Genomic DNA, 24,530 nt, shown 5'->3' with positions numbered 1-24,530 from the left:
AAAACAAAGGTCCAGTCACCAAGGGGATTAGGCCAGTGCACAGGAAGCCAGGACACCCAAGGCAGCTTCCTTCCGGGAACACCAGAGCAGGTCATCTCCCACCCCCACCCCGTCCCATGGCCCCAGACACAATGCATGCAAATAAATCCACCCAAAAACGGCTGCACAGGGACTGTGAAGGCAGCCTGAGAATGGGAGAGAAGACTCACTTGACTCAGTGCTTTCCCCGGCATGGCCTCCGTACACCGCGACAGATAGGGGCCTCATGTGTATTTTATAACATTATGATAAAACACCGAGGCATTTCTAGGATCTTTTTTCTTCAAAACAAAAGGTGAGGGAATACTTTTAATTCCTTTCTGAAGATCTGGGATAAAGCCCGAGAAGGGATGCCTCAAACTGTTTGAAAATGCCTCACCTCCCATCTGGACCCAAGTTCAACTGAAGTAGAGGAAACTAGGGGGCTTGCCATTCGCCTTCCCTTTGCTTTGGAATTCGTTCTATGAAGCCTGTTTCTCCCTTGCCTCAAGCTCTGTGTTACTTTAAATTCTATCTCCGGCAGGCTGGCACCAAAACCCGTAGGCTCAGGCAGCGGTCTTCACATGTTTTATGATTATTTAAGTAAAAGAAATTAAGTATGCACCATTAGCACATGCAAATTTTGTTCTATATAATTCATAAAATACTTTAAGTGCCTTTTATCTTATCCATGTATAACGATAAAGGAAACATAGATTAGAAACATAAATTTCTCTCTATACCCTAATGGCTTGTCTTGTTTACCTCCTGGGGAATACCCACCCCACTTTGGAGACCACACACCATCGTCTTATGAAGTTACGAGACACCAAAGCCAAACTTATAACCTAATTTGAAAGCCGTAACTTAAGTCAGAAGTGAAATTTAATGCTTGCAAAAACAAATGGGAACCTTGGCTGAGGATTAATTTATTTATAAACCACATCAACAGCTAAGACACCTTGCTCAAAGACAAGCATCTGCTCATACAATTATCATATGTGTATTACTAAATTTGCTGTTTCTTTACTACCCCTATTTTAAATGTGCTCCCTATGTAAAATATAAAGTGATTTCTTGTACAAAGGATTATATACATATATAATTATGTGTAATATATAGATATATATATCCCTGTTATGCGTAAAACACATGCACACACACATAACCAAACATATTTTTAAGATACAGAAACGACGTTACTCGAGGTAAACACGGCATCCTCTAACACAGTGACATTACTCTTAAAAACTTTTTAAAAGTCCAGTGGCACCTATCAAACTCCATTTACCGAATCAGTTACGTAAGATAAGACCATTTGGATATTCAATGTGCTTCCAATCACCAAAAGTTATCAACCGGATGGCCGCGATATTTCTTGACGAACTGAGCTGACAACATGCTGCTGTGGTCAGATCTCAACCCCGGTACTTTTCCCCCCTAAATAAACAAAATGGTGCAGGTACAAAGAGCTAATTTTCTAACAAGCTTTGTGTGGGAAAGGTCAGCAAAGTAAAAGCCCAATTCTAAACGAAATGGTTTCAGCAGGAGCTGCTATGCAGGAGTGTAACACTGATGAGAGGAAGGGAAGACATTGTATCTGAACGAAGCTGGGCAGACACCGTCCGCGTCCGTGATACTAGAGAATACAAAAGCCAGGCATATGGGAGTCAGAACAGACTGCCTCCTTGAGATTACTTCATTTGCTATGACTTCTTTATGCAAGGCAAATAGAAGGAAGAGAAGATTGATTGCCCCCTTTGTGGCCAGAGAGGTGGTTCCTAAGGCAGACCTAAGTATTGCTTTATGTGTAAGCAATTCCCTTTCCCTGACACTTGTGAGACCTTTCTCCAGGTTTGAAGGACTGTTTAATTCTATTTTTCCCAGGCAGATGGTTTTGGTGGTTAGCCAAAGCAGTTCTGGACTTGAATAGTGTACTTAAAGTGATAAAAATAAACGCCAGTTGGAAATACAAGACAGGATGAAAGAAAAGTGCAAGCCCGTCTCCATTCATTGGAAGATCCGCACACCAATCATGGCCGGACTCGGGTGGGACTGCCCCCTCCCTGTGAGCTTGTCACTGTGCTCCTCGTCCCATGCTCCCCGTGTTACCAGCCCCACCTCACTCATCAGAGGTCCCTGACTTTAAGGGGTAGGAAGAGGGATTCCTTGGACTGGTCCATGAATGAATGAGAGCAAGGCAGTCTACCTGCATCATCTCTGTTTCCTGTGCTACCAGTAAATCCAACCTGGTTGGGTGAGCAGCAGCCAGGCGAGGGGGAGGAGGGTGGAAAAAACCCAGGGTCCACACACATTGGCACCCCAGTCTCCTTCCCCCAGGAAGCTCAAAGTAAAGCCCAACTGGAAAGAGACTTAGAAAAGGAAAGTGAACTGGTTTTCCAGGGCTGCTGTAACAAAGTATCCCAAACTGGGTGCTTAAAACCCACAACGGTCTCCCAGTTCTGGAGGCCAGAAGCCAGAGATCACCGTTAGGCAGGTTGGTTTCCCCTGAGGCTGCCAGGCAGAATCTGCTCCAGACTCTCCCACCTCGGGTCTTCTCCCCATATCTTCACATCGTTTTGCTCTGTGCACATCTGTCGCTGTGACCCAATTTCCCCTTTTATAAAGACACGGTCCTAGTGGCTTAGCGCCCACCCCACTGACTGCATCTTAATTCGATGACCTTCAAAGACCCTGTTTCTAAATCAAACCACACCGACAGGCACTGGGGGTCGGGACTACACTGCTTTCGGCACAGCTCGACCCATAACCCGAGTATGTGGCTCTGGGGTCATGCTTCCACTCACTACTGTACTTGCAATGGGGTTCTTTATGCCGTATGCGGGTCTGAAAAGCAGGAAAGCAGGGCCCGAAAATTGTCACCCCAGTGCCCGGGACTCCCGCCAGACACGGCCTTTATTGCAAAGGGCTCCCGCCATAAGCCCTTCTCTATTTAGTTCTTCTGGATGTTTGGGTTTTCATTCTGTTTTTCTTTCTTTCACTTTATAAGACACACTCGTTGTATGAAATATAAGATATTCAGAAAATATAAAGGCAATTTAGAAAAAGTCATCTCTAATTATAATTCCTAAAAATGGCACTCCGATAAATTGACTTCCAGTCTATATTTGTAAGGCTGGTATTCTATTGTACAGTTTGGCATCATGCTATTTTTACTTCATGTGATCCTTAGGGTGGAACACGGTTCAAAGAAATAATGACCCAGCTGGGTATCTTTCTATAAAAGATTATGTGTGAACAGATTTTTCAAAAGGAACAAATTAACAATTTCTCAAGGCACATTTTGAACAATGCCGCTCAGAGCAAGACAAAAATAAATCCTGACGTAAACTGATATTCACAGGGCTTGGAATCCCCGAGCATGAATACCTGGAGTCCGTCTAGGGTACTGGGGGCATCGAGCCCAGTCTGACCCCCAACGCACACCTGTCTTCCTGTCCTCCCGGCCCAGCAAGGCTGCTGTGGCCTCATCCATTTGGGCTCCAGTCTGCGGACACAGGACGGTCTTGACATTTGGTAGGTCCCTCTCCTTTCGACGTCTGACAGCCTGAATGAACCAGCTTACTCCCTTGGTGATGCTAATTATGCTTTTTCCTCGGGCTAGACCACCTGTCCTCTTGCCAGGACATCGCAAAGCCTCCTCCTTCCATAACCCCTGGCCTATGACGTTGTTTCAGTAGAACACGGACCCTTTCAGAGGATGGCCTGTCCCTTCCTGTGTTCCCTGCGTACCTCTATCCTAGCTTTTATCTCGTGCTCCACAATGGCTTGGATCCCACATTTTCCCCACGAGAATGGATCCCTCTGAGGGCAGTCACTGGGTCCCCTTCATTCCTCCTGGGGATGTGTCGGGCCCCCAGAACGAACTCCAATGAGTGTGTAGAAGAGCACTTGGCCGAGCAGTGACAGGTGTCTGGCTGGGTCACCTGGGACCAAGACAGTGAATTCATATGCCCGGCGTTGATCCTAGCAGACGTTTGCTGGACATTAGCCATGGGTGTTAAAATAAAAACTCTCATCATGTACTATCTTTGTTTGTTTCAAAATATGGTAGAAAAAAACGCATTTGGGGACCTCAACTCTGCTAATTACTAACTGTATGTATGACCTTAGACTGGGCGTCTGACCTCTCTGAGCCTCGGTTAATTAAGCTACAAAACGGGGGATTGACTGCTCAGAGTGATTATGGGCTTAAGCCATGTAACGGATACAGAAGGGTTAGCACGATGCCTAATACATAATCAACACCACAGACTGCAATGATTGCAATGATTAGAAATGAAAATAACTTCCTATTATGATTGCATTTCTCTTTTCCCTTTCTCCATAGCCTTGGGGAATGTCACCTACTACAGTCACCAGGGGGACATTTGGCCTCAGCCCAGGAGCCAGGCTCCTCAACCCCCAGGCCACGCCAGGTAGCGCTGCAGAGAGGTTCTGCACTTAGACTTCCTGGATTTAATCACAGCCCCTCCACCTCCCGTGTTACCCTGGGCAAACAGCTGAACCTCTCTGCCCTGCACATGGTGGGTGCTCTATACTTGTTGGAAAAAATGCCAGAAAGAGAAAAAAAAAAAGCCACTTAGTGTAGGATCTCTGTTGCTTGATCTCCTCTCATGGATCCAGTCTTGGATTATGTTGTCATCGCCTGGGTTGACAAGGAGGTATAGTCCTTAGAAATAGAAATTAGGAGGACGAAGGTGCTCTTTGCCCGTTCCTGAAAGCACTCGCTAAACATCCCTGCGGACATTGTGACATGTCCTGGGTCAGGCCGTCAGAGGGTGACTCCAGGCGAAGCCTGCAGCGTTTGCTTGTTACAGCTGGGGGTGGGGAGACCAACACACTTCAATTGATAGTGAGGAGAGGAAGGGGTCCCAGTAGAGAAATTCGGGTGCCCCCTGCTCTGCTCAGGGAGCTAGGCTTTGCCCCTGGGTTAGAATGCTAATCCCCAGGCAGTGCAAGGCACTTACCATGAGTCTTCAAAATCCCTTCACTCTGACTCTTCATCAAAGCCACCATCCGATCACACAGCTGTAGTGAAGGAGAGAGCACCAACTTCAGGCTTTTCTGCTTCTGCTGACCTCTATAGTCAGTTATCTGTACCCTCCGGGGAGGTGCTCACCACCTGGGACCTGCTAAGGATGCAGCGGAAGACCATTGATGACGACACCCAGATTTCAGGCCGTGGCTCCCAGCAGAGGTGTCGACAGGTCCTACCCGGACCCACATGTCAGCAGGAGCCAAAGCCGCATGAGCAGGGTCAGGACAAGGGGCTTTGGGAATATCTAACAAAGACCCTTGCTGACGTCCTGGAGGAGAAACTATTGTGGCAAGTGAAGGAGTCAAACCTATCCACGACTGAAGAGAGTGAAAAATCAGTTTGGATTGAAATGAGAAAGGCAGCCCTGCCATTAATCAGGCTGGGAAGAGAGACACGGATCCAGCCTGCTGCCAAGGTAATAGGATGCAACGTTTCTCCCAAGGTCATGTCGGAAAAGGTTACAGCGACCCCTTTTCTGATGGATCACTCTCCTACCAATGACACACGCTGGCTGGGTGAAGAATCTGCTTTGTCTCAGGCGGATGGAGCTGCCTCCCTATCTCCACGGTCTTCAACTTCACCCATGTCCCGGGAATTCAATGCCTTGGGATGCAGGGTTCCTTAGGCATCTCATAGCTTCCATCCCGTCTGCAGGCACATCCCCTTGTTGAGGCTGTTCTGACAAGTTGCTGAGCCTGGATCCTTCCAGAGAGGATCACAGACCGACTTCTGCCAAGCTCACCATACTGCTGAGCCCCATTTCTCAGGTCACAACTCCGAAGTGACTTATATATCCTGGAGTCCATTGCAAATGTGTATCATTATTACGGCAGGAAAACTAACGTCTGTTGTTTCAAGGTAGGACACATGGGTGGTGGTGTAGGCGGTGATCAAGAGCTTCCTTCTCCCTTCGTGCTCAACTACTGCCTACTACTAATAAAGTGACCAATAATCCAGTCAGGGGGAGCAAACCAGGCATGCAGAAGACAGGAGGAAACATCTTCCCAAGTGCAAAAACAAAACATCTAAACCCATTATTAGAAAAATCTCGGAAACTTGGACAATTCCACTCCATTCCCTTTATTGAAATATAGTTCATGTTTTGAAGTTACCTATCTAAGTAGTTAACTGCCCTAATGGGAAAAAAGGAGAGGCAGCTGTAAGCAGGAAGGCAGGACATTTTCTTTTGCATCTTGGCACTCCAAATGCCAACTGACCCCTGGCCACCATGCAGCCTTGCCCCTGGAACTGTGCATCAGACAGACACTGAAAACCATGAGTGTCACAATCCGGAGGAATTAAATGGGGTGGCTCAACCACACAGAACTAGTTAGCGGCAGGGAATTTGGCAGCAAGGCACCAGGGCCTGAGGGGGGCACGGGGGGCGGGCAGGAGGGTGAGGGGTGTCTCCATTCTGTTTCTTGTTACCAGCAGTTCTTTCCTCAAGGTCATTAAGGTCATCTGTAGTCCTCCCTGACCCCCCCCACCCCCTTTTAAAAACTCTGCCGTTAACAGGTTCTTTTCATCTTTCTGTTTTTATCGGGTTTCTTTTTTTTTCTTTCTTTTTAGCCTGCAGTGTCAGAGGGGAAGAACAACAAGCCAGCCCGTCTTGGCCACCTTTCCCTAGATATTAAAAACACTTCCTGTGCAAAGGAAAGGTAACTCAGCTCTACTCCTCGCCGGGCTTCGTGTCCTTCTTACAGCTCCTCCCCTTGCCAAAGCTGCTCCGCCCTCCCTGTCCTCACTCCCCGGTCCTCCTGGCTTAGCCTTTCCTGCTTCCCAATCTAAGCGAAAGTAAAATAAAACAATCATGCCAAGCCCAGCCATCGATTAAATATGCTTTGAAATTGTTATGCACGATGTCGGTCCTGGCCTCCAGAACGAAATGCTCTGTGCTGTGTGTCTTGCTAATAACTGAGCTGTCTTGGCTGCATTTTGTCTCTGCGTGTCATTCGCATCGGTGTGGCCTTTTGCACGCCGGCTTCACCACGCCAGGGCTGCTGACTACTTTGGATTTACCTGGTACAATACCAAGCTCTTAAGAAACATGTAAAGAGAAAGGGATGCTGACAGAGCTCTGTTAGTAAAACGTGAACGGGGCGGGGGCGGGGGGGGGGGAAGGGGTGTGGCGTCTGAGTCTCCAGGAAACAACTTATTCTGCCTTTTTTCTTAAAATGTCAGTGGCTGCTGACTTTCTAAGCTTTAGAGTGATTCATACACCAGAAGACACAATTAAACCCCATGAACAGTTTTTGTCTCAAGTTGGAGAGAAGGAGGGAGAAGCGGACGGAAGGAGCCTGACCGTCTCTCACTCCAAGCTGCCGAGGAGCCCACGACCTGTAGCCTGTGGCCATCAACGGCTAGCAGTCTGTCTGTTATGTGTTCTCTGCTGTCATCGTGTAGCACACAGGTTATAAGGAAATCTACCAACCACAGAGAGCACGTGAAAGGGGAAAGAGGAGAGCAGCTTTGCTGTGTAGCACGTGCTAGGGTACCAGGGACAGGGACTCTGAGAAAAGAACGAGCCCCGAATTTGTACGGGACTTGCTACAATGAGGTGCCCCCTCACCAAGCCCAGGCTGCCATCACCCTCGCCTTCTGCCGCCTGCTCTTTTCGCAGGAGGCAGGACCACTCCTTGCCTTCTCTATCCACATGGCTGTAAAATGGCTCTGGGTCTGCTCAGCCGACAGCCCGTGAATGCTCTGCTTGGGGCCACAGGCACAGACCACGGCGGGTGTACGTGACGGAGCTGCCCACAGACGGACGTGCCGCCAGGCTTTTCCATGAGGCTGCCTGTCCTGCCGTGCCCCCTGTGCGGGGAAATGCTGGCGGTCTTGGATGCTTAGTTCCCAAGTTTCGTTTGGAATTATTCTAAAATAATTCTTAATCAGTTTGTGATGGATAAAAATCCATTTTGCTTTCTTTGTTACCCATCTTAATTTCCCGCAGAAACAAGTAGGCTAAAGCACCCTCAGGAGAATTGGACATTATCCTGCCATAACCTTGGTAGGTCTTCACTACCTACTACAAGCAAAATATACTACTCTTAGGAACTCGCATCCTGAATTCTCCCTCTCACTTCTTGACTCCAAATGAGAAACTCAATTCTGAACCACCTGCTTGAAACTTGGTTAGGGGGTATGACAGAGCAAACAGACATGATTTCAAATTGTAAACTGACAGATTTTGGAATCTCATAGAGGTGTGCAAATCATATAAATACGGGTTTCAGCGAAAAGTGCAATCAGCATTGCTTTGTTAAATTTAAATTTTGTTTAAGTAGACACCTATTGCTAGAGTATGGAAAGACACTCAAAATTGAAAGGTATGGGACACCTGGGTGGCTCGGTCGGTTAAGCCTCTGCCTTCGGCTCAGGGCATGATCCCAGAGTCCTGGGATCGAGTCCCGTATGGGGCCCCTTGCTCAGTGGGGAGCCTGCTTCTATCTTTGCCTGCCACGCCCCCTGCTTGTGCTCACTCATTCTCTGGCAGATAAATAAATAAAATCTTTTTAAAAAAATCGAAAGGTAAATCTCAGACAATCATCACCTTCCCTTGCTTATGCCAACTCTTCCCTCTTCAAACAGCTACAGTTCAGGCTCAGGCCACCTCCTACTGCCTCTGCCCTGCTCTGACAATTGTCCCTTTTCCAGATGCCTAAGTACCACAGACCGACGTGAGAGTAAAAGGTATACAAAGAAACTTGCAGTACGTACCACTGCACTGAAGGGTACTGTAGGCAATATGCTATAGACACGTGGATGAAAGATTCTTTTTTTTTTTTTCAGTTATAGCTTGCCTTTATGATCTTAGGACTATTTTCAGGACATATTTGTGTAAAACACACGAACATAAGATATGGTGGGTCTAGCACTGACACCATATCAGAAATAGTATCAAACATACTTCCAAGTTCTGAGTTGGTGAAAGAAATCATGAGTAAGGATGTTTCTATATTTTTTTTTCTCACAAGTTAGTATTTTGAGGTTTAAAAAATAACTGATTGGGGGCGCCTGGGTGGCTCAGTCGGTCAAGCGACTGCCTTCGGCTCAGGTCATGATCCTGGAGTCCCGGGATCGAGTCCCGCATCGGGCTCCCTGCTCAGCGGGGAGTCTGCTTCTCCCCCTGACCCTCTTCCCTCTTGTGCTCTCTGTCTCTCATTCTCTCTTTCTCAAATAAATAAATAAAATCTTTAAAAAAAAAAAACTGATTGGATCAGTGGTAATCCATTTGGATAATTGTAGGCAGCTTGTATTGTTGTGATTCAAATTCAAATTTGATTGCTTCATTTAAAGGGTTTCAGAAAGATACCAATAATTTTGGACTCTTGGCATAATCTAACGGAGCTGAGATTTTTAAATTGCTTGATTTGAAAGAGCTCATATTGTTAAATATGTTCACACCCATATATATAATTGGTAATGATACACTGCATTCTCTACTGCTGAGAATAGGTGCAAATTTAAGGTCAATCAACAACAGAACTCATCTCTAGACATACCCAATATTCTGATTTATCCCCTTTCATTTCAATTTTAAAATTCAGGCCAGTGGGATTAGTCACGTTTAAAATAGTCTAGTATAATCAAACACGCGCACACACAAACGCACAAATCCATGTATATAAAACTGGAGAAACCTAAATAAGGCTGGTGGATTGTGTCAGTGCTGGTTTTCTTGTTGGGACATTATACTAGAGTGATGCAAGAGGTTCCCTCCCACAGGGGACAACCGGCCGAAGGGTATATGGGAGCTCTCTGTGTTACTTCTTACAATCCCATGCACACCTACAATTATCTCAAAATAAAAAGTTAAAGAAAAGATGCAAGAAAGAGAACAATATATTATATTGTCATTTCGTTTTTAAAAATATGAGTATGTATTGTGTATCTGGACATATACACAGAGACTCACCTGCGTTCATGTCCACACATAAGAGCCATACATACATACATACATACATACATACATATATATGCTATTTCCATGAGGGTAACTAAGAAATCATTCACACTGATTGCTTCTGAGGAGGAAAACTATAAAAACAGAGACAGAACGCCCATTTCCTTTCTACAGGATACCTTTCCGTGCCTGTTGAACTGAACTGTATGCTACTGACATTACTCATTCAGAAAATAATTTTGTTCAGAGTGAGGACAGAACAGCCACTTCAGACCTGAAACAAGCGAAAAGAAAAGAACAAACAGTGCAAGCCCAGGGAGCCCCTCGAAGCCCTACTGCTGACCCCCACACCCGTGAGGGTGCAAATAGAGAATACGCAAAAACTCTTACGGCTGGAGACGCAGTAGGAAAGTCTGCAGTTGATCTTCCTGAAGAGCTGCTTGTTAATTGGCCAGAGAAGGAGAGTGAAGAGCTGAATGGTGTTTATTATTAGCCCTGAGGCGATAAACACGTAACAGAAGATGAGATGGCACAGGAACTGAGATTTCAGCAACCCGATGAGGTCCATGGCGTGTGGTTGCTTTTATTCAAATACTCACAGGGGAATACTTCCAGAGGGGAAAAAGGCCCGGCACTCGGGAAAGCGTCTAGAATACAAACCAATGATACATGTTACAAAAAATCATCTGTGCTTTTAAAGAGTCAGGAAAAAAAAAACAAAACAGCTCTTAAAAAGATACTCTGAAGATCAAACACCTTGCACATGGGTTGATTTATTTGTATTCAGCATTTACATAGTGCTTGCTTGCATCAGGCACAGTGTCAACCCTTTAAAATGAATAGTTCCTTGAATTGTCCTAACTCTCTGCGAGGTAGTTATTGCTGTTAGAGAGGAGGGAACCGAGAGCCTGAGAGGTCAAGCCTCTTGGCCAGGGTTCCGTAGCTTCTATGGCTCAGAGGTGGTCGAGGTGGCTCGAGCCCTCCTGCTCAGCCACGGAGCCAGCTCCGAGCTCTGGGGCTCACAGCAGTGCCTGCGTTTCTGGGCCTTCCCTCCTGCTGCCATCTCCGCCTGAGCACCCCCTCCCCCCTCCACTTCTCATCCTCCAGATCCTGCTCCGACCACGTCTCTTCTTCTGGCAAGCCTGGCCTGCATGAGATCAGGGAGCTCCCCGGCGCGGGCTCCCCCTCCCCAAGCACCTGTACTAAGGTGCCATGCGGTGCTGTTTGCCTTCCTCCACCGCACTGTCGCCTCTCCTGAGGACACGATGACCTTGAAAGGTGTCATTTTCTCCCCAACCATTGGAACAGTCGTTGGAGCTTAATTTGAAATAGATGTATTTGTGGAACACTTTAATGAAGGTGGACAAGGGATGGACTTTGAGATATCAGCAAACACAAATAACCAATGAGGAAGGCAAGAGAACCACACCATCACACCCCGAGACAAACACACACACACACACACGCACACACACACACACACACACTCTCTAAAATCAGAAAGAAACTCAAAACATGCATAGCAACCGACTCACAGCCTGGCAGTCAGTCTCCAACCCCAAAATGGCATAATGATAGGACTTTACGGTGCGGCAAATCAAGCCTTGGAGGAAAAGTGTAAAGGCAGGAGGTTCGAATACACTGATGGGAAAATAGATAAAGCTGAGGCCATCATGCACAGCAGCCTGGTGCTCCTAGAAGCAAAATCTCACTGCAAACTTCCCCAGAAAGAGCTCAAACTTTAGGATGAACTGTCTACGGTAATAGCTGGGAGACCCTAGACTTCATTACACTCTTTATTAATAACATCAAAGAATCTATATAATAGTTTCACATCTACTATACCATTTTAAGCCTCACATGAATCTAATGAGATGAGTATTATTATTATCCCATTTTTCGGAATAAGAAACTGAGATGACTCATAAGTTGGGTGATTTGCCTACGGTTGTCACAGCCCATAACTAATCATAGCTCTTGGTGTTACTCCTAAGTTCTTTCTTGTGCACCTGCTTGGGCTGCTTTGCTCCTGGGGTGTGAGCTGGGGGCGGGGGGGGGGGGGAGCGTTCTCTTGGGTTGTGCAGAGCAGCCCAGAGAGGACCCCAAACGCAAAAACCAGTGCCGCCTTCAGTGAAGTTCAGAATCACAAGCTATGCTCAGAGTGGGGAATGGGACTTGGTTCTGGCCACCCAGATTGGTTTTGAGGATAGTCTTGGGCAGGAAGACAGATATAAGGTGCATTCTTCCAGAACGTTTACACTTGCTTAGACAATCTGGAAGGTACACAGTATTCCCACATGGTTTCCATGCATTTCTGATGGGGGGAAATGAAAAGTACCCTTAGGCCTGCCTTCTCTGGAGTCAGCTGAGACACCCCACTCTCCCAGAAGCCCTGCTCTCTGGCACAAAGCCAGCACTCTGCAGAGACCCATGCACCACATTTCTGACCTTTCTCAGGCGGCATTTCCCACAGACATCTCCAGGTTGTCAAAACTCCTTAAGACACACCCAGTTCTAACATAGTCTGGCTCTCTCTAATGAGTAGGCATTAAGCTGGCAGCCCATTCTCCATGCACTTGACTTTTAGGAGCCACATACAGAGGAGTGATGTACACTGGTTTACAGTTTGGCTGCAGTTATAGGATGATGTTGAATATTCATGTGCTTTATTCACTGTCCCTAGATTAGCCACTAAAAGCTTCCGTACAATCTGGCCAGGAGAAAGATGATTCTTCACTAGGATTCTGGGCTCTAGTATTTGCGGAGTATTTGGCAAGTCCTTTGCTATGCTGACTTAACACTAAGAAAAGGAAGTCAACTGACATTGGAAAGGCAGGGGATGAAATGATGCCTTCCTCAGTCTCTAGTTAGTAGTAGGGTGTTACAAAGAAAATGTAAGATTTTTTTCCTTGTAAAAGACAAAAGATCACCATACCCCCAGGTAAAACCCTTGCTAGTACTGCACGGAGCAGGGGTCTAATGCAATACCGGTGATGGTTAAGGAGAATCACAGGCAGGTGGTCTTTGGGTGGTTTGGTTCTGCCTATACTTCCTCAAATTCCCTTTCTAGATGGGTGTGGTGGCTGAGTGTGGGTTCAATTGTCTGGGTTTGAAGTTCTGCTGCACCTCTTGGTACATGACTACTGGTCATGTATCTTCAGGTAAAGTAACTCTTCCGAGTCTCAGTTTCTCTATCTATAAAGAGGGATCAAGATTCCACGGAGGCAGGACACTTGGGTGGCTCAGTCAGTTAAGCATCTGCCTTTGGCTCAAGTCATGATCCCAGGGTCCTGGGATCGTTGGGCTCCCTACTCAGCAGGAAGCCTGCTTCTCCCTCTCCCACTCCCCCTGCTTGTGTTCCCTCTCTCGCTGTGTCTCTGTCAAATAAATAAATTAAAATCTTTAAAAAAAAAAAAAAAAAGGATTCCAAGGAGGCTATTGTTTTTCTTTTTTTTTAACTTAAACTGATTCTCAAATGTATAGGCAAGAGCAAAATACAAGACTAGCCAAGGAATCACTTGAAGAACAAGGGTAGCAGTGCCACGAGTTTGCTGAGCAATTTTACTGACTTAGTTTAGGACTGATTAGTAAAAGAGACACAAGGCTAAACTATTTAAGGAGGTGTCTAGTTGGTGAATATGTGTTGTGTGTCTTAAGTTTATTCCAGATGGAAGTCTGGGGGACCACCCTACCCATACTGAATACAGAAGAGCTTTTTTCTGGAATGTGGCAATCAGCCAATTTAGTGCCATACTGCGGAAGGATGGTATAAAGATCTTTCCAGTGGTTAAAGCAGGTAGAGTGAAAATATTTTAAAATATTTTGCCTCTTTCCCTCTCAGATTGGTGACTACCTAGAATGTTAGGGGGAGAACCTTTCCAGTAAATTCACTTCAGTTGTTTATGTGAAGCAAGGAAATGACAAAGAATTTTATTTTTCAGACGATGAGAGCAGTAATTTATGGAGTTCATAAATCAACAAACAACCATGAGGCTGTTGCCCTGTCCTATTTCTGTAAACAGAGATATTTCCTATCATCAAAGGCAATAGTGAAGAACCCATGTGCCTGAAAACCCCAAACTGATATTGCCCGTTATCTCTTTCGGGTTCTTGCACAATGAGGAGTCCGAAGTATCCTTCCCCGACACTCACCCTAGGGACCTGAGCGCTGGCTCCAGGCACGTGAGGTGCAGAATTCAAGCCCAACCCTACCAGGCACTCCCTTCCAACAGGTGTACACAGTGAAACCCGGCTGCAAGCGACCAACACAGGGCATGTTTGAGGAGGGGACAGAGGGAAGGAGTGACGTGATGGGGACTTGAAGCACACACAAGCTGGCTGTGGGTGAGAACAGAAGGGGGCGGGGGCTTGCCAGATATTGAAGCTCAGGCCAATCACAATCCAGTGAGTGAGGGTGACATATAGGAGGAATTGCTGACACAGGAAGACACTTTAAAGAGAAAGCATGGAGAACAGGACAAAATGCCAGGAAACCAATCTGTGTACGTTATTTGAATTTTTCAGAAGGTCGAGTCTGACCCATGAGCTTAATGTACATCACCTAAAAATTACTGAACCAGCATTTTAAGTATAGACGAGAAGCTCCTGTCCCTGGGGCTCGTAATAGGTTCAAGGAGAAGAAGTTACTCCAAATTACCTTTACTTCCCAGCTGCTGATGTTTAGTAGATTTTGAATTTAACTCATCATTTGACAAAGTCTCTGGCAGTTCTTGAAGGCACGTTGTTGCCCATGAGTCTATGTTAAATTGGTTCCCAGCTGTTTGATGGGAGGAGGCTTCTTATTCAATGGAAGGAGTCTCCCTATGTATCACTGGGACCTAAAAAGGTCATTCATACAAGGATGGGAGAGACCTAGGGGTTACGCGTGAGGGATGTTGAATGACCATGAACCACTTGTACAACAGAGGCATTAAACCAGAGAGTACAGGCCTTTGAAGAATATTAGAATATACTGAGTGAAAACTGCTAACAAAGAAGCGTGATTCAGGTTTGTAAAATAATAATGTGTATATTTATATCATTCACATCTCCATCTATTTCTATATTCATGGCCATCTATTAATAGTGGCTAATTTCTGGCGGAAGAAATTGTAGGTGGTTTCTTTTTTTCTCCTCTGCTTTATTATTCTTTTCGCTAATGAGAATGAGACCTTCCCCTTCCCGGGCAGAGAGGTGGATGGACCCATTCCCGGCTGCCTTTTGGTTCGGTGTGGTCAGATGATGGAGCACAGGTGGTGCACGGAGGTGAGAAAACTGCAGGCAGCTGATGGAGAACAAGTATGCCGCTTGCAGACTTGAGGAGAAAGGACGGGAGTGTTGGCACCCCCTGGCAGGGTAGCGCAAAGGTGATAATCCAGCCCATGAGCCACAGACAAGGGGAATTCTGCAACGTGGGGCCACCGTGCATCCAAGCACTGGTGCTCGGGAGGGGCAATACAGCACAGCCATTAGAGACCTGGAAAGGCTAAGGGGACCTTTGGAGTCAGGCAGTCTGGCTAGAAATCCAGGCTCAGCCGCTTGACAGCTATGGAAGTCACTTCCTTGTCTGTGAAATCGGAGCAGTACCTTCAACACAAGGTTACTGTGAGGATCAAGGATAATCAAGCATTTGAAACCCTTAGCAGATTGCCTGGAACACGGGGAGTGCCCCAATAATGAGAGAAATTTTCCATGGTTGCAAGAAAATAAGGAGGCAAAGGAGAGCAGCTAAGATATATTACTTTGGCATTTCTGGGAAAGCAGTGAGATATAAATCGACTTAGTTTTTCTTCTCACTCCATATCTAGAGCCTGACATTTTCTTTAATTTACCTTCAAGCGTGTTAAAACATTTCCTCCCCCAACTGTTTTAATTCTAACTCTCCTTTTCCGCAAGTGACTCAGAAATGGGAACCGATGCTTTCACAAAAGCTCACATACGCTTTACCTTTTTAACTCTGGAACAATTTTCCAGGCGTGGGGATGAAGAAGTGGACCTCAGAATAGGAGAAAGTGCAAGCCAGCAGGATGCTCTCGGCTGCACGGCGTTCCCCACGTGGCTTTTCTAGCCTGGAGGTGAGAGGACATCAAGGAACCGCCGAGCAGCCGTGCGCACAGCAGCCTAGCCCGGCTCCCAGGGACTCCGGAAGCGAGTTCTGTATGGTCAAGCAGATGGCACCATATGCTGCCCAGCCTCCACCAGTGGAAACATAAGCAAATAAAGAAAGCTCGGAATGTCCCCACAAGAGAATTCAAACTGCATCCTCCTCTAAAAAGGCACAGAGAGCTTCAACGTAAAGCATTCAATTAGGCAACAAACAGGAGAACCTCAGTTAAGACTTACATAGTCTGCGTTAGGCAATATTCTGAAACTATGAAATAAGCATGAACTTCAGTTACACTCAGGAAGCGAGAAAGGGGATTAGCTCTTTCACCAGCTTGTTTCTAACGGTCTGGCTTGTTTGTTACATTTACATTACAGCACTGAACCAGGCCAGGGTTTTAGAAGAAGCAGAAACTTTCTACGGAAGAAAATCAGTCCAAGTGAAATTGCTAAAATAATACCCATGACCAGTTTAGTATCATCACTGAACTCAAACAACCACTTATTTAGGCTCTTTTAACTCCAAACACCACGGAACAGGTCACAGAACAGAGGAGAGAGAAAAGAAATATAAATACTAAGCAAACAAACCAAAACCTATTTTTTACATTCCAAACTAAAATAATACTCCATGCTGAAAGAGATGAGGTCACGTGGGACTCCTAGCCTCAGTGTGAGAACAACCACTTGGGCTTTTTAGAACGACCTTAAACATCTTCACACCACTCAATCTAGTAATTCTAGCTTCTGAGAAAACTCTCTTAAGGACAAAATTAACTTTAGAAAAATTCTCTCTGCACAAAGATATTCAGCGAGCATTATTTATAAGCACCTAAAATTAGAAACTGCTTACATTTCCGACATTAGGAAACAATAAAGTGAATTATGGGAAACCCACACGATTGAGTAGCACTATAATGGGTTTGTAATAAAATGAAATATATTTTCAATACGATATTACAAGAAAAAGGACCCAAAATCAAAATAATCACAACTTTAAAGTCAAGTACATAAAAAGTACTAGAAGCAAAGAAAGCCTTAGGAAAACACTACCCCCCCCCCCCCACACACACACACACTTAGCCGAGTCAGCCAACCTGGAGCCTGGGCTTGGCCTGACTACTGTTTCAGCACCTTCTTCCTTAGGAAGAAATTGAGTAGGTACGCTCTAAAGTCCTTTTACAAATCGAACAGTCTCTGGTTCTAATACAGAAAACTGATGGAGTTTCCTGTTGTTTCAGTGGGGTCTCCTCAACAGTGATTAAGGGGATCCAGCTCCTTCTCGCTTCCTCAGCTCGCATGGACAGAGGGGCTCTCAAAGAGGCGCAGTTAAGCCAGATGAAAGGGAAAGAGAAACTACAGGGATTGGCAGAGAGCAGCTCAGACTAAGCTAAGGTGGGGCTAGCTGGTGAATCTGTCTCTGGACCAGTATTTTCAGTCGTCTGGGCGGAGAATGCCCAGGGCCAGTAGTGGCCCCAGAGGAAAGGGACATGGATGTAGTCCCAGGGGAAATGAGTGAGGTGTGTTCCGTTCTTGGAACAGTCAGATTCTGCCTTCTCTGTGAGGTTGAATGGATCTAGCAGAGATCTCCAAGAGGGCAGCAACTAACTTGTGGAAGCCTGAGGCAGCCACTTAGCACTTAGTCCTGACAAACAAGGATAAATTTAGTTTTTGGATTCCTGAGAGTTAGACTGGCCCAAGGCCCAAAACAAAACAGGAGAGAAAGTGTTCTAAACCGAATTTAACTGCCTCTGGGACCATCTCTAACTAAAATAACCCTCAATTAAAAAATCATCCTCATCTAATGGTTCGGCAGAAGCCTATTAAAATGAGCTTATGTTAAAATTTGATGGACCAGTCCTCTGCCCAATACCCCTGTACCGTACATGATGTCCGTTAAAACAAACCAAGCTCCGAAGAAGTCATAAATCATACTCAACGCTGTCCTTACATCCTCTGATAAATAACCCCAAGCCTCTCTCTCTGAAGTCTAATTTTAGGATGATAAAAACTTACGTCTATAGAAAATCGAGGCTTCTAAGTTTATATTTCATAGTCGGTTCTGAGTAGCTTATAGGAGAAAAAGACATTCTGAAAAGCTTTTCTGTCTAATCCAAGGAGACTAAGACTCAGAGGCAAACACAGATGGATAACCTAGGTAACGTTTTCTTTCTGGAGGAAAGAACAGAGATGGAAGGAAATTAAGTTAGATAACTCTCTGAGGCCTTTTGGAGACGTATCGAGTCCAAGCTGAAAACATCCAGAGTTAAACAGGAGATTTTCTGAGTAGTAACCGGTGCAGCGGGATCCCCACATGAAATGTTTCACACACATTATGTCATTCCCTGTCACAAAAGCCCACCATGGGAGGTATTGTTACCCCCACCTTACGGATGAGGAAATGGGGTTAGACTAGGGAGCATGCAAAGGTGAAAGAGTGAGTAAATGTCTGAAACCCAGGCTCGTGCTCTGCCCGCTACCATGCCGCTGTTGACACAGGAAGCCCGAGGTAGCTAGACCTCACATGACCTTGGGCCTTCAGAGCACCATGCCGTATTTCAATTCACGGTCCCATGTCTGACATTGGGGTGATCCTGAGCTGTGAGCGACCGCCCTGCCAGTCCCAGTCAGTCCCACACAGCGTCAGTCACACCTTCTTTCCAGAGCACTGTCTGCCGTTTCTAAACCCCGATCCCGCTCTCCCATGGTCATGGGGTGTGGGGGGCTCTGGCCTCACAGCATGCGTGGTCTCTGGGAGCCACCTGCCTTGGGGGGGGGCCTTCCCAACCGCCAAGAGTGTGTGAACTATTTTGCTAGATGCTCCGTGGAAAATGCGTCATGTTAAATGATGTTCAATTTCTGGAAGTTTCCCAAAAGTCCAGTATCACGAAACCAAAAACTGACACGAAATGAGGACAACTAATCTTCCAAACGGGGAAGCATCGACATTCCCGCTTTAAATAAGAAGATTTCCAATTAATAAGGAAAACTTTTCAGAGAGAGAAGGGAAGCAGGACGGATGTTTGAATGGAAATTGTTGGCCTTTCCAACAGTTGCCGCTGTGGGGTGGCGGCCGTCCGTCAGTGCCACACCTGTGACGGGAGACCTGTGTGGAAATACGTGGAGCCAAGGACTATGCGGGGCAGTTACCCCCTCAGGTCTCTCCAAGGTGGGGAAATGGCCCAGGACCAGCTCTGGGCCTCCAGAAGCAGGCGTGAGGCAGATGCAGCACTGGCTGGCACCAAAAAAAACAAAAAAAGAGAGCTTTATTCATAATAAACCACCTCCTACTCTAGTCCTACTGTCACCAAGGCAACGTGGTCAGGCCTGCGGTCTTCCAGTGCCCACTTCTCTCCTTCCCACGCGGGCCGTGACAAGTCGTGCGGCCAAGCCCGCCAAGGATAGCTCCGCGGGCAGACACTGGGTTCAAATCCCCACTTACTGTGTGACCTTGGGCTTCTCATCTCGGCCTCAGTTTCTGTGTCTGTGTAATGGAGGTAATAATCCCCTCCTTTCAGGAATGGTGTGACGCTTACCTGCATGAATGTACAGAAAGAAAGCGCCCGGCTCTGGCCCACACGAAGGAGCTCCTTAGTACAAGCCCGCTGGCTGGCACTCCCGGGCTGCCTGGAGTGTCTCCTCCTCCTTCGGCTGCTTTGCCCACGACCCCAAACCATCTACCATCTTTTCCTACTAACCTTTCCACCGTGGTTCTCACCATCAGTTTCTCCTGTTGGTTTTACGCAATCTCTACACCCAGCACGGGGCTCGAACTTACAAACCCTGAGATCAAGAGTTGCACGCTCTACCACTGAGCCAGCCAGGCGCCCCTCTTCTGTTTGTTTTAATAAGATTCGCTGTCCGGGCATTTTTTTTGACATCCACACAATCCGGGATGACCCTGAGGTGAAGTGATTTGTAAGACCCCCACAGCCCACTCACAAGTTTTAATTAAGTGATTTTGTCCCCATTCCTGTCCTAAGGTAACATTGTTCAAAATCACTGATTCTGGAGGCTCTCTTCAGTTAGTTAGCTATCTAAACTGCAGGGAAGAAATAAGTTGAACATCCGATACGGATTTTGCCTTTACGATGCTGTAGAGAAATAAAAAGTGGTATTGACAAGACCAAGACCATGATCATCTTGGTGCCCTCTGAACATACCAGTATTTCCCGGGAGCCTCGCAATAAGGAGCTGAGGACACAACTCTGGCGATATGGAATATGTTAAGAATAAGCAGATAAAAGGTGTGTCTGCATCCACCAGGAAGCAATTTGCAGGGGGCTGACTTCTGAGCAGGGTGAGGTTGGGGCCAACTTCCTGGTGCAACTTAGGTCACCAGCAAATCATGGTGCCTAAATTTTTTCATAAAATCTGACCTTTAAGATTTCAAAATCAATCAAAAACAAGTAATAATGGAAAGCCTTTAATATACGGCAAAATTTAAAACTTTGTTGGACATTTCCTTAAACGTATTTTATAATTTAATAATTTTATTCTCCGTACCCCTTGGGGGAGGGGGTACAACCCTAATCTCTTCAGTATTTAGAAGCTCTAACCTTTAAGCAGGCTCCAGTTTGGCCCGATGACCCCACATGGTCTGGGAGGGGCCAGGTCAGGAGACCGTGGGGCTATGAGTACTGAGTCACCAGAGATAGCCGAGACATTCTCTGGCATTGGTTTTCCAGTAACGTCGATAAGATCACACAGATCTCTTCACTTATTCTGGCCTAGCCCCCCTAGTCTGTCTGGGTCAACGGCTCCTTCAAGAATGATGACTCTTCGCCATTATGCACAGGACGACACTGTCTGTGGCCATGGGAACAGGGCCTGTAACCAACAAAGGTCACCAGCCTCAGACAAATGGCCCAAATGCCAGTCCTGGGGAGGCTCCAAGCGTTAGCTATGAAGTGATAAAGCCAAGAAGATGTGAAGTGATAGTAGCCAAAGCTTGAAGGCTATGTAACAAAACCACATGCACATGGGATTCTCTTCCACACAACAGCTAACCTGGTGCAAACATAGACTAGGGGGTGCTACGTTGATTGGGAGCTTATCTTGCATTGGCTTGTGTCAATTGGATTAGAGCCCACATGACTCCAGCGGGGGTCAAAGACAGAAGTATAGAGAGGGAAGCACCAGTGTTGACTTGGGTCTGGGTTGGACTCTTGACCATCCACGTGTCTGCATCAGCTTGACCACTCGGCCTCCAGGAATGTCAGCTTCCTCTTCTGTCAGTGGAATATGACCGACTGCCCTGACCACGGGTAAGGGCGGTGGGAGAGTTCACTGAGGTAAGGCGTGTTCGCGGGCTCTGTCGAGCCCAACTTTATGGCTCAGAAAATGGGACATGGGGCTGCTTCTCCACATGCTGTCAACCATGGTGCTTCTGATTCGTAGAAATGGCCATGGCATTAATAACCTGGGGTTTCGAGCAGGGAGTGGAGCTTGGAGGAGGCACTCTGCTGGCACCGTCATTATCGGTGGGGCTCGTTGTGTGTGTTGGGGGAGGGTTCCACGAGGGTCTGCTCAGGGGAACTAATTTTGGGTGAAGTGAGCAAGTGGCCTTTTTCTTCTGTGTCTCAGGCACCAGTGAGTGGGCTCTTTTCTCTGACGGATCCCTCTCTGTTCTCCCCACTGTTCCTTGAGTGCCCTTGATCCTTGGGTTCTGGAGGTTGGAGGCCCTGTTGTTGCCAACTCTTCCTTTTCTGGTAAGGAGTATGTGGAAGGTAGGAGATCAATAAGGCTAGATTTTAAATCTTTCATTTCTTTGATTTTCATAAAGGGACGTCAATGAACCCAGGCAATTTCCCTGACTTGATACATGCATAATGGACCCGAAGAGAGACTTATTAGAAAAGAAATGCACTCAAATGCTTTCCTGACATGAATCATTTATTGAAGACAGAATTGCTGGCTGTGAGGGCCCAAAATAAGTTGACTTACAGTATCCTTGTTTCTAGAGAGGTCTGAAATATGACCACAGAATATTGAAGTACTCAGACAGGAACGATGCTTTTGGGGTCATGGCGGACTGGTTATTCCTCGAAAAGTTTCATTAATAACAACAGTGATAAACCATGAAGCAGAGCCTCCTCTCCTTTTCTTTTTCTCCTCTAGCCACAAAGCTCAGGAACAGAGGCTGCTTGGTGAGGGCAGTGATGTTCTTTCCAACTTCTGTTAGGTGGAATCCGGGACAGGTATTCTTGGATCTGTGCAAACATTCATTAATCCATTGATAGCTTTATTCATTCATTTGGTTGTCAATGAAGCCACTCATTCATCCATTCAGTTAAAGATTCATTGATTCATATTTATTGGTATAACTTTATACCATTGCATTAGCCCTCTGAAGGTAAGCACAGGGGATTCTTACAGCGCTCCTTTCTGTGTCTTACGTGGGTCAGTACTATGCACAACAAACTACAGCACTTACTGAGTAATATGTCCAGGCCCAGGATGAACCCCCACCCCATCCACTTCTTACAGAATAAATAGAAGCTCAATAAATGTTGATCCAATCTGAATCTCTAGATGACCTAATATAATTTGATCTTCATACCAATAACTCTGAATCGTCAAAAGCAAAATGCAAAAGCAATAGCATGAACTGACAACGTCCTAGATTTCTTTCCCATTACAATAAGCACAGGGCAGATGACCCAACAATTTATTCTCCTTGCAAAAGCCATGCAGATAACCCCCCATGATTGTTCCCTAAGCCATCACGTTGTGTAACAAGCATGGAATCCTCTTCTATAAATGCTGAAATTGCATGAGGCAATATATATCAAACTGACATGAAAACAACTAAAATGAAAGCAAATTACCTACTTAAACCCCATCAGGGGAGCTCAGATATTGGTTGGGGACCAGAGTGGACTGGTTTTCTTTGTTTGTTTATTTGTTTGTTTGTTTTGGTTTTATTTTGTTTTTAAACAAAGACTCTTCTATTAAAATGCAAATCTAAAAAATAAAAATACAAAAATAAAATACAAATCTGATAGAAGTAGAGGAAATTATGCTCACTATCTAAGTCACTTGGCCGTAGTCATGGAATATTTTTAAAGATAATTTCCCCCCATTATAACAGTAATTCACATTCATTATATAGGATCTGTAAAGTTCGAAAATGTAGAAATTTTAGCACCTATAACCATCACTGACATTTTGGTTTATTCTCTTTCAGTCTTTGGTGAATGCACAGACTTTTTTTTTCTTTGCTAGGTACCACCATTGCAGAGGCCTTTTTGTTTTTTTAAATATAGTTGAGCTCTCAGGTTCAATCAATTTCATATGTCCTTTTCTTAAGCTTTAGTGAGATCATTTTCAATGTCCATATAACACAAGATAACTCTTCTAGTACTTATACTGGGCATATCATAATTATCTTAATGCCTCATTGTTGTATGTTTAGACTTCTTTTTGCCTTTTTAATAATAAATAAAGCAATGATTAATAATTTGGGGAGTAACTTTTCTTCTGATTTTTCACTTATTTCCTTAGAATAAATAGGATTTCTGGGTTCAAGGAGCAAATGGTTTAAGGTATCTGGCAAATATCACCAAATCCGTTTCCAAAAGGTTTGTAGTTATTTATGTTCTTTCCAGCAAAATACAAAAATACCCATTTCCTCACATGTCTGTCAACAATAAGAATTCTCACTTAAGAACAACAAAAACCAGGGGCGCCTGGGTGGCTCAGTTGGTTAAGCGACTGCCTTCGGCTCAGGTCATGATCCCTGGAGTCCCGGGATCGAGTCCCACATCGGGCTCCCAGCTCAGCAGGGAGTCTGCTTCTCCCTCTGACCCTACCCCCTCTTGGGCTCTATCTCACTCTCTCTCTCTCTCTCTCTCTCTCTCAAATAAATAAAAAAATAAATAAAATCTTTAAAAAAAAAAAAGAACAACAAAAACCAGACTCCCTCTTCATACACTGAAAGTGTGTCTCATTGTTTTAATTTGCATTTTTCAGGGTGACAAGTAAAGTTGGATATTTTTTAACATTCATTAAACTATAGCTTTTTCTTCCTGACTTGCCTGTTTATCTATTGCCCATTTATCTCTCGCATATCGATTTTCATAAGCTCTTCCTATATTAAATAGAATAACATCTTTCCTATTCCATTTAGAAGGACCATTTTTTTCCAGTTTGCTCTTATTTTTAGCTCATTGGAGCTTTAAATTATTATGAAGAACTATGATTTCTTTCATAAAATTTGAGCTTAGAGAATTCGTCCTTCTACCCTTCCTTTTCATCCTGCAGAAAACATATGTTACTGTTTTTCCATAACTGATGTTTATTCTTATTTGATCTGACATTTGTTTTTGTCTCTGATAATCTGTGAAGATCTAAATGGATTTATTTCCAAATACTTAACCAGTTGTATCCAAGGCATTTAGGGAAAGATCCTCCCTATTCCCTAAGTTCATACTACAATCCCAT

The 24,530-nt window shown here is 45.3% G+C and overlaps 1 protein-coding gene across 3 annotated transcripts in view; it reads right to left on the bottom strand.

The window, feature by feature from the left end:
- Positions 1-24,530, bottom strand: part of AGPAT4 (1-acylglycerol-3-phosphate O-acyltransferase 4) — a 120,892-nt gene that overhangs the window by 75,584 nt on the left and 20,778 nt on the right. For all 3 annotated transcript variants that reach the window (XM_027601192.1, XM_027601191.1, XM_027601193.1), the window contains exon 2: positions 10,374-10,630. In XM_027601192.1, the coding sequence (XP_027456993.1) occupies positions 10,374-10,551 (178 nt within the window). In that variant the 5' untranslated portion in view covers positions 10,552-10,630. The remainder of the gene's footprint in view (positions 1-10,373; positions 10,631-24,530) is intronic.

The sequence above is a fragment of the Zalophus californianus genome, chromosome 7, assembly GCF_009762305.2.
Source record: "Zalophus californianus isolate mZalCal1 chromosome 7, mZalCal1.pri.v2, whole genome shotgun sequence".
Taxonomy (NCBI): Eukaryota; Metazoa; Chordata; class Mammalia; order Carnivora; family Otariidae; genus Zalophus; species Zalophus californianus.
This window is presented reverse-complemented; position numbering and strand designations above follow the sequence as displayed.